This window comes from Phoxinus phoxinus (genome assembly GCF_949152265.1).
Source record: "Phoxinus phoxinus genome assembly, chromosome: 2".
NCBI classification, from domain to species: domain Eukaryota; kingdom Metazoa; phylum Chordata; class Actinopteri; order Cypriniformes; family Leuciscidae; genus Phoxinus; species Phoxinus phoxinus.
This window is the reverse complement of record NC_136877.1, coordinates 48,931,511-48,947,652: the sequence shown is the minus strand read 5'-3', so window position 1 is coordinate 48,947,652 and position 16,142 is coordinate 48,931,511. Positions and strand designations below refer to the sequence as shown.

The 16,142-nt window shown below is 37.2% G+C and overlaps 1 protein-coding gene across 1 annotated transcript; it reads left to right on the top strand.

Moving 5' to 3' along the window:
• Positions 1 to 12,666: 12,666 nt before the first annotated feature.
• Positions 12,667 to 14,282, top strand: LOC306994575 (aerolysin-like protein; the record flags this gene model as incomplete). The annotated part of the gene is made up of 2 exons (XM_079605163.1): positions 12,667 to 12,738; positions 13,321 to 14,282. The coding sequence occupies exon 2, from the start codon at positions 13,338 to 13,340 to the stop codon at positions 14,280 to 14,282; it is 945 nt and encodes a 314-aa protein (XP_079461289.1). The 5' UTR covers positions 12,667 to 12,738; positions 13,321 to 13,337.
• Positions 14,283 to 16,142: the final 1,860 nt, after the last annotated feature.

The window sequence follows — 16,142 nt, the reverse complement described above, 5'->3', positions numbered from 1 at the left end:
GTCCACAGCAGTAGGGAGCAGCAGCGCAGTCTCCTGACCTAAGATGGCCGCCAAGTGACGACACAGCTGACTCCGCCTTGAGCCATCTAGCCTTTCTATACATGTCTATGGTTTTGAATCACGCTTCGGATCAGTGTTTCGAAACATCTGCGCTTCGGGATCTCGCAAAGCTTCAGAACGACTGTTTCGCGTCAGCCATCCCTATCATTATATAGTTTTGATCGAATTTATTGCTAGGGATATATCAATGTTACTGGATATTGGTAGGGACAATGGTAGATATTAAAGCTGCAGGCTATATATGAATTTATAGCCTATACATTTAATGTATGCAGTGGCCTAATTATGTGTGTTTTGGTAACTAATTAGATCTCATCCATTTGAATGCTAGAACACTTTGAAACGTACAGAACCTTTGAGGAACTGGGTTTGCCACATGCTTTCATCTCGCAGTCACATGGTTAATTGACCTCTCTTTAAATGTTTCAAAGCATGATAATGCAGTTTCACTATATTTGAGGTAATTTCCTGGAAGCGAATAGTAGAATTAATACTCATATCATTAATATTATCTTATTATTTTAGTGACACCTGCTGGTCAAACGTTATGAAAACAGCGTTCACCAAATCAACGCCATCCGAACCATCAGCATTTTGAAGCGTTATGTTTGAAACATTATATATATATATATATATATATATATATATGTTCCTTTTTTTTTCTACAGTCTGGTCTTGTTATTATTGTAGTGGGTAGAACCAGGGGGGCAGTGTTCCGAAAGATATTGAAGCCGACCTGGGCGCCGCCATTGGCTAGCGGACCCCCACCTGCTGTTAGCATTCCATTGACTCCCATTCATTTTGGCGTCACTTTGACAGCGAATAACTTTACATCTGAGACGTTTAAAGACACCGTTTGTCCATTGTTTATTTCTAAAGAAACACGAAAATGTATAAAAGGCTCCATTACCTTGTATCTTACGTTATGGCCCCGTAGAAGCAGTTTTTGTAAAAACAGGCTAACGATTGCGTCATACCCGCGCGACTCTGTCGCACAAGTCGAAAAATTACCGTATGGACAGGCAGAGAAGCTCGCAAGCAATCGGGAGGACGTGGAGGCATAAAGTCAAGGGAGAAGCCCATAGAGAGTGATAAAGTTGCTCCCGCTGCTAGCTCATGGACAGCAAATACCCACGCTCTCCGTCTCTGCGAGATTCGGAAGGGAATGATTCAGATTTCTCTCGGCACAGCTACTAGAAGACCTACAGGTTGCTCACGTCACATCTACGTCGTCAAGCTCAGTTTGAGCCTGCGCAGTTCGCCTGGCGATCAGGAAGTAAGTGCTTCTAATTGACTTCACTGCTCTCCGTTGAAACCTATGGGGTCGCTGTGTCCAGTTTATATACTGTCTATGGGTAGAACGAGTAAAGCTGTTTGTTGTGAGGATGAGGTGAGCTCGTCATGTCAAATTAACGAGATGGCCAATCAAATCAAAGAATTAAGGCGGGTCTTGTGCACAGAGGACGAGTACAAAAGAGTTTATATTAAATATTAATATATGAAACAAGTAACAAGGTCTTGTTAGATTAAATCACGCAATTTGGCAAATTCCATACAAGATTAGGCTATATTTCTTAAAGTCTGATAATTAATACAGCAAGCCTTGTTTACACGAGTATCTGAACAAGGCTTTTTACAGTTCTCCTCATCAATGTTCCGACGAATTTAGTTATATTCAAGATTAAACGGCGATGACCAAAACAACATCATTTTTATCCGTTTTGATCCGTTAATCAATGTATTTTTTTTAGACTGATCCGTTAATCAACATAGAACTATATATATACCGGTACACATTCAGATTGAGCCGTTTATCAACATATATTTACGTGTTTAAACAGGAAATAAAAACTGTTGAACAAAATTATGTTTAAATCCTCTTCGTGTGTCAAATCAATAGTTTTCATTGTTTTTATTTATTTATTTTTTTACAGTCTATGGTACTAACATTATATGCAGCTAAAGTTTGATGTTTTACACGCTTTATTGAAGAAAATAACATTTAATTAAATTACAAATTGCTTAAGCATATAAAAATGAATGTAATTTCCAAAACGTTAAAGGGACAGTTCACCCAAAAATGAAAATGCTATCATCATGGAACAACATGATCTGGAACAACAGGGGTAAATAAATGATGACATAACTTTTATTTTTGGGTGAATATGCCTGTCCCTTTAAGGGTTCCTTGAATTCAATGCGTGTTTCATCAGACATAGGCTATTGAATTAACGTTAAACTTTGTGGATTTAATAAATCCATTTATTAACAATAAAAAGACATAGTATTTGAGTAGAGGGTCGTGCTTTTACTTGTGTGTGTGTGTATTTGGCCTCTTAAACCGAGGAGTTCGGCGCGTTGTTTTAATCACCGCTGTAAAGTCGCCGCCGTGACGTCATCGTCCACTACCGTCGTCGAGCTTCATCGTGTCGCTGAAGGGTCGCTGTTCGAGCGATGAGTTTCATTAAGACTATACTTTCAGGGATCATTTCTATAGTTTCTAACTTGGAAGTGTTTTTCTAAAGTGTTGAGTCTCCCTAACCACGATGATGAGTGATAGTGTGGTCCTCTGAGCGTGAATCGGGTAGAAGTCTGTGATTTCATTACGGATATCTGTCATTGATGAACGTTCATCGATTCTTCTGGGATCTGTGAGGAGGACTGCATGATCCGAGTGGTTAGTCTTGTAAATAGTAAATAAAAACAGAATAAAGTCAATGAGTAGTGTTATCAACATATCATGTGATAACTTAATCTGAATACTAGTTGTAATATTATTAAAGTTTTCACTTATAAAAATTAAATTATATATAATAGTAGCCTCGCATTAGCATTAAATTGAATAAGGCTTTCTAAAATTATTTCAACAATTCTTACTGGATAATTGTGTAAGAATCATTCAATTAGGCCCTAGATGAAATTTACTATTAATTTAATTGTGTAAATCTTAAAAAAGTTGTATTTTTGTAGTGCATCTTCAATGCTTCTCCTACAAATAGAATGTTTACTTTTATGCAAGTTTAAACGGTGATGATTACAGCATTGCATCTTTTTGAATATTACATTAATCCATTTATCAACATTATACAAAATTACATTTATGCCCACCATCCTCTTTGGTGTCAAATAGTTTTCAGTTGTAGGTTACATTTACATGCATTAATGTGGCGTTTTGAATAAATATGACATTTTGGGTTCTTAAGTTGAATACAATCTACTACAACAGACTTTAATGATATTTCCGGGAAGAAAATTACAAATGTCAGATGCTCAAACTACGTAAAGGAATAGTTCACACAAAACTTAAAACAAAATCAGCATTTTCATAATTTACTCACCCTCATGTTGTTCACGTGGCTGATGTCGTGGTTGCAAGGGAAAGTTGCTTGTTTTTACATTACACTCCTGCAAAAAAAAAAAAAAAAAAAAAAAGGAGGCCAAGCCAAAAATGGCAAAACATTTAGTGGTCTTTTAGTATTAACCATTTTAATCACAAATCACTGGTCAGGAAATTTGCAAGAATACTGTGGATAAACTAACGTATCATTTTTTGTCATAGCTTATGAATATAGTGTATTTAGTGGATCCTGGATTGTGTTTACCAAATAAACAAAGATGTACAAATATTCTATAGTGATGTGGAATATATATATAATGATACATTTATGGCCTGTTCCGTTATTTACTGAATTTAATAAATTACTTTAATATTTAAAGGTGTTTACTGTAATCTTACACTATAAAATGATAATTTACACATTCATCAGAATTATTAACTAAACGAAGCACACACAAAACATATGACAAAGCCCTGAAACAGACAATTAATCAACATATTCGTCAAAGCTCAAAAACCGACAGTTAATCAACATAATCGCAATTATTTGTCAGACAATTAATCGTCAGCCAAATTTCATAATCATGAGAGCCCTACCTCCAATTCTCTATATTTAGTAAATCTTTACCTTGGCTTAGGAATCAGTGTAACCAATCCCTAACATTGGCAACATTACTTAATTTTACAATATTTCTTTGAAGACATTAAAATTAACAAAATAAATTATGATTTTTTTTGTAAAATTCACAGGTCAAACCATCATTACCTGGTGCTTTATTATTTTTAAGTTTTTCAATACATTTATGATTTTTTTCAAGAGATACGTTTTAATCACAATCATTTTAGCATTTTTAAAGTGGATCTAAGAGCATACCTATATTTTTATTTTGGGTATATAACTTTTAGAACTTAAAATGTTACAACATAATTTATTTTTATTGTAAGAGAATCATTTAAGATTAACAATTCTCTTACAATGAATATAGCTTCTTTAAAGAGGAAAAAAATCTAAATTTTTCCTTTCAAGATTGAAAAAAACCCTTTATATTCATAGATGTGTTCTAATTCCAATATAAATTGTAATAAAATATGTTTTATCTTGTTCACTTTCTGTTTGTTTATCATAGATATCCATTATATTTTGAATGAAAACAGTAGTTGAGTTCCAGTAGTAATTCCAGTAGTTCCCTTGTATCTCTAAGGCTGATAACTACCGGTATATGAATCATTTTACGGTCACTGAAGAAACAATTTCCAATTTAATTTCCAACTAAGTTTCTCAGGAGTTGACCAAAAGCCAATGATAAGGATCTATCTTTATTACTCCCAGTGAAGTCTATCTTATCAGGATTTATGTGTCTCACTCATAATGACAAGTTAGTTGGTTATTTAGATTAAATGTATCAGTGTATTGGAACTGTACGTGCAGGAAAATATGAATGGTGTTCCAATCTCCAAATCAACTGGGCACTGGAGTATATTTTTGAGAAATACATTTCTTGTCTAAATTTGTGTAATAACAACCTGTTTTGTAAAGTATGATTGTCACCATAGATGTTCCCCATAACTAAAACATTATTTTCATCTTCTACAACCAAAATCATCCACCTTCCTCAAGAGTGAGCTTTACTTTCTAGAAATTTTCCCTTTAAAATTGCCTTTCAAAATTGCAACTCATGCTGATTTATTACTCCCATATGCCAACCAGATATCACTGGTTCTACCTCGTAGAAAACAAAAAGTTCAGACATTACTGCATGAGTTTCCTGCAAAAAAATAAAGTCAGCCTTACATCTTTTAGGAAACAAAAAAATGGTAAACTACTAAATAACTAAACTACTAAAACCAAAGTGCTTTCCTTTCACCCAAGAACTCACCCATTCATAACCTATATAATAAATCAAGAGTCACACATAACACCAAATATTCAACATTCTTCAACTGGAAGAATCACTCTACTAACACTCTACTAACACTCTACTAATACTCTACTAACACACTCTACTAATACTCTACTAACACACTCTACTAATACACTCTACTGATACTCTACTAACACACTCTACTAACACACTACTAACACACTCTACTGATACTCTACTAACACACTCTACTGATACTCTACTAACACACTCTACTAATACTCTACTAATACACTCTACTGATACTCTACTAACACACTCTACTAACACACTACTAACACACTCTACTAATACTCTACTAACACACTCTACTAATACTCTACTAACACACTCTACTGATACTCTACTAACACACTCTACTAACACACTCTACTAATACTCTACTAACACACTCTACTAATACTCTACTAACACACTACTAACACACTCTACGAATACTCTACTAACACACTCTACGAATACTCTACTAACACACTCTACTAATACTCTACTAACACACTCTACTAATACTCTACTAACACACTCTACTAACACACTACTAACACACTCTACTAATACTCTACTAACACACTCTACTAACACACTCTACTAACACTCTACTAACACACCCTATTAACACACTACTAACACACTCTACTAACACACTCTACTAATACTCTACGAACACACTCTACTAATACTCTACTAACACACTCTACTAATACTCTACTAACACACTCTACTGATACTCTACTAACACACTCTACTGATACTCTACTAACACACTCTACTGATACTCTACTAACACACTCTACTAATACTCTACTAATACACTCTACTGGTACTCTACTAACACACTCTACTAACACACTACTAACACACTCTACTAATACTCTACTAACACACTCTACTGATACTCTACTAACACACTCTACTGATACTCTACTAACACACTCTACTAACACACTACTAACACACTCTACTAACACACTACTAGCACACTCTACTAATAATCTACTAACACACTCTACTAATACTCTACTAACACACTCTACTAATACTCTACTAACACACTCTACTAATACTCTACTAATACTCTTCTAACACACTCTACTAATACTCTACTAACACACTCTACTAATACTCTACTAACACACTCTACTAATACTCCCCTAACACACTACTAACACACTCTACTAATACTATTCTAACACACTCTACTAATACTCTACTAACACACTACTAACACACTCTACTAATACTCTACTAACACACTACTAACACACTCTATTAACACACTACTAACACACTCTACTAATACTCTACTAATACTCTACTAACACACTCTACTAATACTCTACTAACACACACTACTAATAATCTACTAACACACTCTACTAATACTCTACTAACACACTCTACTAATACTCTACTAACACACTCTACTAATACTCTACTAACACACACTACTAATAATCTACTTACACACTCTACTAATACTCTCCTTTTGCTCACTGGATGTTATTTATCCTCACCTTTTATCAGATATACTCGATTTTATTAGTCCTAGCTTACTGTCAATAATCAATAGTAGCTTAGTTAGTGGGTTAGTTCCATCTTACTTTAAACATGCCATTGTGCAGCCGCTGCTCAAAAAGCCAAACCTTGATCCAACAGTTTTGAATAACTATCGTCCCATCTCTAAATTACCATTTTTGTCAAAAGTTTTGGAGAAGGTTGTGTTCAATCAGCTTTCTTCTTTCTTACAGGAAAATGGTATTTTGGATAAATATCAATCTGGTTTTAGATCACAGCACAGTACAGAGACTGCACTGCTTAAAGTATTAAATGACTTATTTCTGATTGTTGACTCCGGTAAATGTGCTGTTTTAATTCTACTGGATCTTAGCGCGGCATTTGACACTCTCGATCATGGCATTCTTTTAAATCGCTTAAAGCTAATTGGGATCCAAGGTTGTGCTTTGAACTGGTTTGCCTCATATTTAAAGGATCGAACCTTCTCAGTAGAGACAGGAAATTACCTATCATCTCGTGCACCAGTCTTATATGGGGTTCCGCAGGGCTCGATTCTGGGTCCTGTTTTATTCTCCTTATACATGCTTCCATTGTATACTATTTTTAGCAAGTATAATGTATCATACCACTGCTATGCAGATGATACTCAGTGTTATGTCCCTTTACATCCAAAGGATGACTCTAGTTTGCAGTGTTTATTGGATTGTTTAAGAGACGTTAAACAGTGGATGGCTGCCAACTTCCTTCAGCTAAACGATTCTAAGACGGAAGTTTTAATTTTTGGCTCATCTACTTTAACAGAGGTTGTTGCCAGTAAATTGGGACCTTTATCTGACAATCTCCATTCATATGTTCACAATCTGGGTGTTACTTTTGACTCTGCTCTGACTTTTAACAAACAGATCAACAGTGTGGTCAAAAGTTGTTTTTATCAGTTGAAGAATATTGCGAAAATTAAGGCATTTTTAACACCCAAAGACATGGAGTCTGTGATACATGCTTTTATTTCATCAAGATTAGATTACTGTAATGTACTGTACTTGGGTGTCTCACAGTCCCTATTGTCACGTCTTCAACTAGTCCAAAATGCTGCTGCTAGATTGTCGACAGGAACACGGAAAAGAGAACATATTTCGCCAGTATTATTCTCTCTCCATTGGCTGCCAGTTAAATATCGTATTAAGTTCAAAACACTACTGTTCGTTTATAAGGGATTGCATGGACTGGCTCCTCCATACATCTCTGATCTCCTTTCATTTCACCATAATGTTATTAGAAATCTCAGGTCAACTAGCAGTTTACAGCTGACTGTTCCAAGAACACGTCTAAAATTAAAAGGAGATCGTGCCTTTTCAGTGGCCGCTCCACAGCTTTGGAACAATCTGCCATCTCATATAAAGACCGCTCCAAAATACATTGATTTTAAATCTTTGCTTAAAACCCACTTATTTACCGCTGCTTATGGTCATAAGTGGGCATAGTGGTGTTGTATTGTATTGTATTGTATTGTATTGTATTGTGTATTGTTTATCTGTGGTTTTGTTTATTCATTAGGATACTTGCTTACATGTTGTACACCACTTTGGCCAACAGCTGTTGTTTTTAAATGTGCTCTATAAATAAATATGACTGACTGACTGACTACTAACACTCTACTAACACACTCTACTAACACTCTACTAACACTCTACTAATACTCTAATAACACACTCTACTAATACTCTACTAACACACTCTACTAATACTCTACTAACACACTCTACTAATACTCTAATAACACACTCTACTAACACACTCTACTGATACTCTGCTAACACACTCTACTAATACTCTACTAACACACTCTACTAACACACTCTACTGATACTCTACTAACACACTCTACTAATACTCTACTAACACACTCTACTAATACTCTACTAACACACTCTACTAATACTCTACTAATACACTCTACTGATACTCTACTAACACACTCTACTAATACTCTACTAATACACTCTACTGATACTCTACTAATACTCTACTATTACTCTACTAACACACTCTTCTAATACTCTACTAATACTCTACTAACACACTCTACTAATACTCTACTAATACTCTACCAACACACTCTACTAATACTCTACTAATACTCTACTAACACACTCTAATGAGAGTTAGTTGACATGTAGGTGCAACGTTACTTATAGTCACCAGAATGTGTTAAAGGGACCATCAAAATAAAGGGAAACCAAGTTATCTGCAGCCTCCGGTACCACAGCGTGGCGTTTGTCAATCACTCGTTGCTTGATATTCTCTCCTTCTGGATCTGCAGACCATAAAGCCTTAGATTATTATTCCACCTTCTTTGGTTCCTTTCAGCTTCATTTACTCTTTTTTTTCAACTCTGATATTCTCTATTGTGTTCTTCGTTTACTTTCTTAAGAATCACAATGTCTTTCTAAACATCATGCATCTCTTTGAAGAAAAATCAAATTGCTTCCTTAAAGTAAACTCCGACTATTAAGACTTGTATATCGTAATATAATGTTAATGATGTCTCTTACTGAAATATGTAGTAGAAAACCCATGAAAGATTTACATTATTTTAAAAAATCCACATTGTTGTATATATTTTGGACAATGGGGGGGGCATCTTAGGTGCACAGTGCATTCTGTGTCGATGACGTCAATTGGTTGTACTCGTGAGCTACGGGCGCTACCTTGCAACACAACTGGGAAAATAAAATATTGATACGATGCCACATTGTGCAGCTTTTGGTTGTAATTTTCAGTCGAAGGGCAACAAGATAAGCAAGTAACGATTGTATGTGTGTAACGATTTGATGTTTTGTATGTTTATTTTTTTGTACACTATGTTTTACAGTATTATATTCATATCTTTGTACTGTGTTTTATATTTCACTGGTAAAAAAAGAAGAAAAAAAAAGAAGAGAAATAGTATATCATTACATTTAATATTTTTCCAGGTGCTTTTATTATCCAAAGGGATTTAGACAGAAGTATAAAACATGAATGATTCATCATCATCATCATAAAGATTAAACCATCAATTATGTCCTGACAAACCCTCATTAAAGTCCATATATATGAGCTATTGAGTTTATAACAGATGGCATTTCTGATAAGTGTCTGTATGAGAAATCTGCACGTGTGACAAAGAGACTTTTCATTTGTTTCTTTGTTTGAAATAAAACCTCATAAACCACCAAATCTACTGGCCTCTGGTGTTATTTGAGTGACCAATGTGATCTGTGGCCCGACGCAACTCTGTAACTGTGTCAGGGCCGATACCCCCGCCCTCATCCAGGCCTCCTAGCAAGTCATCCTGGGAGGCTTACAGCAGGTCATCTCCTAATCGACGTCCCTAAACGTTTCCTGATTGACGTTCAATAAAATTTTTATCTAGCTCTGAGTCGATCAACATCTTGACCAATATGAACACTTGGGAAATAAGATCTCTAGTGCTCCACTATCTTGCTGCGCAGCAATAACTAAACCGACTCAAGACAATGCCTTTGAATATGCTTTAATCACAGAAACATTTCAGAAAGAATCCCACAAACAAAAAGAATACGACAGTTTTTATAGAATAGATGCATGGCAAAAGTGACATGACTGCAATTTGATTGGTTCTTCTTGTGTAAACATTTCTGTTACTATAGGAGCAAACTCTGTTTTCTTGATTGCTTTACTTTGTTTTCTCAAAATCACAAGTTTATAAATGTAGATATTTGTCTAAAAAAGGTACTAAAGCTGCCACTGGGGCTGTACTTTTTCAAATGGTTTAGAGTGAGGATACTCTGTGTTCGGGCCAATTACCAAGATCAGAGCCCTCTCCCCCGACAGCATACCAAATACGTTTACCAATTTAATCTATCTGACTTATCTGACCTTTTAGGTGCTAATATGTACCATTAAGGTACCAATATGCACCCTTTAGGTAGAAAAGTGTACCTTTTGAAAAGGTACAGCCCCAGTGACAGCTTTTGTACCGTTTTTTTTCTGAGAGTGTAGTATAATTTCCCCGTTTGTTATATTCTCAAATGGGACAAAAACATCTCCCAAATAGTGAAGAAAGCCCAGCAGCGCCTGTTCTTCCTCCGCCGCCTGAAAGGACTACTGCTCAGTCCCCTCATCATGGAACAATTCTACAGAGCGGTCATTGAGAGTGTGCTAACATCCTCCCTCACGGTCTGGTTTGCCTCTGCGTCAGCCCGCGCAAAGGCCAGGCTACAAAGAGTCGCCCGGGCAGCAGAGCGGATCATCGGCTGCCCCCTGCCCTCCATCATGGACCTGTTCAGCTCCAGGTCCATTACCAGAGCTGTGAAGATTGCGGCCGACCCCTCTCATCCTGCCAATAGTCTGTTTAATCTTCTCCCCTCTGGAAAGCGGTACAGGGCCTTTCTGCCCAAAACATCACGCCACCGCCACAGTTTTTCCCCCCAAGCAATAGCCCTCCTGATTGACTCTTACATCTGGAATTCATTGCACTTTATTTTTATTTAACACAATACTATCTACAATCATATTAACTTATTGCTCATAATGTATCTATTTGTGCTTGTGTTTTTGTCCTTGTTTTCTTTGTTTTTCTGTTTTACTGTGTGTTGCCTGCATGGAGAAGACCAATCCAAATTCCTAGTATCTGTATACATGGCGAAATAAAGTTGAATTGAATTCAGACATCACACACACACACACACACACACACACACATACACAGTGGTTTTGACCAAAGGGATAGGATACATTTAGGATTCAGAAGCATTTTAATGTTATTCCTGCAAGAAAAATAAATGTTAGTTATGATTAATTAAAAAATCCAAAAGCCTTTCCCACCAAAGCCGAAGTTGTTCTGACTGGTTTGGTGGGTAATGTCGGGATGATGTAGACTGAGGGGAGAGATACCTAGCTAACATCTCTTACGCCGGCATTGCCCCATAGCCTAATACCAATGAATAGTGAGATGTTTGTGCACTATACACTCGATAAGAGACTGGTTTCTTATACGATCTCAACACCTCGGTGTGGAGAGTCCTCAGCATCTCCTGCATCGATGCTAAAAACATTTAACTCCTCAGAGCTGAATAATTGTAGCACTGGTGACACACTCGGGGAACCACAGCGTGTGCTTCCAAACCCTGAGAGAAGGCCCTGGATCTAGTTAGGGCAGAAATAAGGCTTGGTCCGACTCTAACCCCTCTGCTAAAATCCATTTGCAATCCCCATTACCTGAATCACCGCTGTGCCTCGGCAGCAGTGTATATATATATATATATATATATATATATATATATGCTTTGTCCTGAGACAGACAACACCAAATAAGACACACAATTTCACAGATAGAGCTTACTGAAGACACAGAAGCTAGCGTTGCACTTTTTAGGCATGTGTTATAGTTTACTAGTTTGTGACGTCACCCGCCTCTGACGTCCCCTCACACCATTGGACTGATTTCACACATGCTTCACGATTTTATCACGCAGAGCGTTCCCACAGCATTTCTCGATGTAGCGCAAGTTCCCTTGAAAGGGAAAATCATGTACAGCATGTACACATGCATGTGGAGAATTTTATACTACGTTTGGGGAAACAAACAAACAAAGTTTCTCAGTTGATCTTCTCTGAGCTTCAATTCGGTGTTCAAATCTCCAAATTGCCCCAACACACCTGCCCGGAAGATTCTAGATAACCATGAATATTTTTATTATCTGGTTCAGGTTTGGACCCTGGACTAAAGTTACAGTTAGTGATTGACTCGGGTGTGTTTTAGGATCTGCCTGTCCCCTTTGGAGCTGTATTTAAGCAGCAGCCTGACCAAACACATATCACTTTTCCAGCTTTGACCAGACGAGCTGATTTTAAGAAGAAATTCGAACTGCAGTCATCCATGTAAGTATACTTTCACTCAAGGGCACTTGATTCAAGATGTAGCTAACAGTTTCTAATACTTTGCATGAACCCAATTTTCTGGCACTGAGTGTCTATAGTACAAGTTCATGTTTTCATTTGGCGTGCTCTTTTTACCAAAAAAAGTAATATTTTACGTGCATTTAGGCCTATGCAAAATTAATCCATTGACTTTCACTAGGATAGATACTTTATTAATCCTTCTCAGGAAACTAGATGATGGATTTTGTTGGCAGGTTAAGACGGGATTTAGATTTTTTTTTAAAAATACTGTAAGGGAATACTAATATTTTTTATGTTTTAAAAGCTATTACAATTATGACAATTATATGATAATGTTTTTGGTGAGTATATGATGTAATAATTTTCTCATAATGTAAAATTTATTACATTATGAGCTCGTTTTTATTTCTTTTTTAAGAAAATTATTACATTATGAACATTTTATTACAATAATATTGTATTAATGATTATGTTATGTGCAGTTATTACATTATGACTTGCTACACACTGCAAATAAAGTATTCAGCTGATGCTAATACTAATCTGTGATATTATTTATAGATCAATTCAATTCAAAGATGTCCAAACCAACAACTATTCTTCAAATTGGTGGAAGGGGAGGTCATGCATTTTCATTTACTGGTCAGAATAACGGTGCCAGTTTAGAGAAGATCTGGGTTTGGGTGGGAGGATCGCAGGTGAAGGCTGTCAGGGTTTGGCTTTCAGACGGGAGAAGTGAAACCTTTGGAAAACCAGCCGGAGATCATCAAGAGTACACCTTCCAGCCTGGTGAGTGCTTCACCTCACTGTCCCTGTGGGACAACGGAGAGGGAAAACGTCTTGGAGCCATTAAATTCAAGACCAACAAGGGTGGAGATTTCTTTGCCAAGATGAAAAGGGGTTTAAAAACAAAACATCCCATTGATGTCGGCTCTGGATATTGTTTGGGAGTTGAAGGAAGATCTGGTTCAGACATTGACAACATGGGATTCATGTTTATCAATGCAGTTCAATCAACCGTTCTCACCAATGTCAACTATCCCACTATCAACCAACTGATACCAAAGGTGATAGTGGAAGAAATCAAATCCATCTCTTACAGGAACAACTCTTCTGTCACCCAGAAACAAAAAGTTGACACCTCAAAGAAAGTGACCAAACAATCTTCATGGTCTGTGAGTGCAAGCTTTTCATCAACATTTAAAATGGAAGTGAAGGCTGGGGTTCCAGGGATTGTAGAAGTTACTGCAGGATTCAGTGCCACTGTTGGATCAACAAGCACTTACAGTCAGACAAAGACAGAAGAGAGGACCGAAACTCTGTCTACCGATATAGATGTGCCACCAGGGAAGAAGGTGAAGGTTGTCATCACCATTGGAAGAGCCACTTTTGACCTGCCTTACACTGGCACAGTGCAGATCACCTGCAAGAACGGCAGTGTGCTGCAGTATGACACCAAGGGCACATACAAAGGCACCACTTACACTGATATCAAAGTGAACACTAAAGAATCTGCTCTGTGATGTCAAGACAGATTGCACATGTAACACAAATTATCTTTGATTACATCTAATTTTGTCAACCATGTATCAGTTGCTTTAAATTTTGGTTTGGTTGTTCAGGGAAAATATATAGCCTATATTTATATTCAACATTTGTTGTTTTCAAATAATAATAATAATAATAATAATTCATTACATTTATATAGCGCTTTTCTGGACACCCAAAGCGCTTTACATAGAAGGGGGAATCTCCTCAACCACCACCAATGTGCAGCATCCCCCTGGATGATGCGACGGCAGCCATATTGCGCCAGAACGCCCACCACACACCAGCTTACTGGTGGAGAGGAGACAGTGATGAAGCCAATTAGTGTATATAGGAGGATGATTAGGAGGCCATGATGGACAGAGGCCACTGGGCAAATTTGGCCAGGATGCCGGGGTTACACCCCTACTCTTTCGAAAGACATCCTGGGATTTTTAGTGACCACAGAGAGTCAGGACCTCGGTTTAACGTCTCGTCCGAAGGACGGCGCTCTTTTGGCAGTATAGTGTCCCCGTCACTACACTGGGGCGTTAGGACCCACACAGACCACAGGGTGAGCGCCCCCTGCTGGCCACACTAACACCTCTTCCAGCAGCAACCTGGTTTTCTCAGGAGGTCTCCCATCCAAGTACTAACCAGGCTCAGCCCCGCTTAGCTTCAGTGGGAAACCAGTCTTGGGCTACAGGGTGATATGGCTGCTATAGAGGCTGCTGCTATAATCTTGATATGATACCAATACATAAATATTTAGATAGGTTCATACTTTGTGTTATCACTTTAAAATAATCTCTAGAAACAGATTCTGTAATAATGTGTTTAAAATGACATGTAATGAAAAAAATAATAAAACAATTTATTAAATGAACCCTGTGTTACAAGCAATGTTCCCTCTAATTATTTTCTTGCTGAGCAGAACTTTTCTCTTTTCTCTATTCTCAGGTTGTTCAATAATTGTTTACAGTCCTGTTAACTTTGTAATTCTTTACCAATACATTTTTGTTATTAATAATTATCATGCAGAACAGTAAATTATTAATAGTCTAATATAGTAATATGAATAAAAAATTAAAGCTGTTACACTAAGATGGTTTGGGATATAGGTTTTTGTACAGTCAAGTATTGGCTACAGACCGCCTAAAACATATATATATTGAATTAGATGATAAAAACAGGCTAAAAAGACAAACAAACTTCAGTGTTTTCTTATTTTAATAACAAGTTAACTTTTTTTCTAGAGATACTTAGCAGACTGTCCTTACTCAATGGCTGGATGTCTAAGTGGTGTCAGCAGAATAAAATAGGGTTCATAGACAATTGGAAAAGTTTTTGGGGCAGACCTGACCTGTTGAAAAGAGATGGTATTCATCCCTACTGGGCTGGTAATATGGCACTTAGTCTTAAAGTTGATCCTTGACAAAAGCCGCCTTTCGACTATCTCCGACAAACGACGGACCAGAAGTCATTCATTTCCAATGGAGAGTAGTCTGGGATTTGTGTAGAGTTCCGATCATATGCGTATAAATGATTAAGATGTGTTGAAATATTTGAACTTCTGTGGCTAGACTGTATGGGAATCAGGTCCGGTTGGGCCAATACGGGCAACTAGGAAGACCTGCTTCTTGACCTACCTGACTTTGCAAAGTGTCTATGCGAGTAGGCTCACTGGGGCAAAACATATTTGCAAAGATTTGAGCGCAAGGCATGCTGCTAACAACTCGAGGCAGTTCTAGGGGAACTATTGTCACCTGGTGCGTTGCCATGCCCATCTCGGGACTCGGCCGTGAAGCCAGTGCTGACCCGGCCTCATATGAAGCAATCCGAGCGGCGTTACTGCA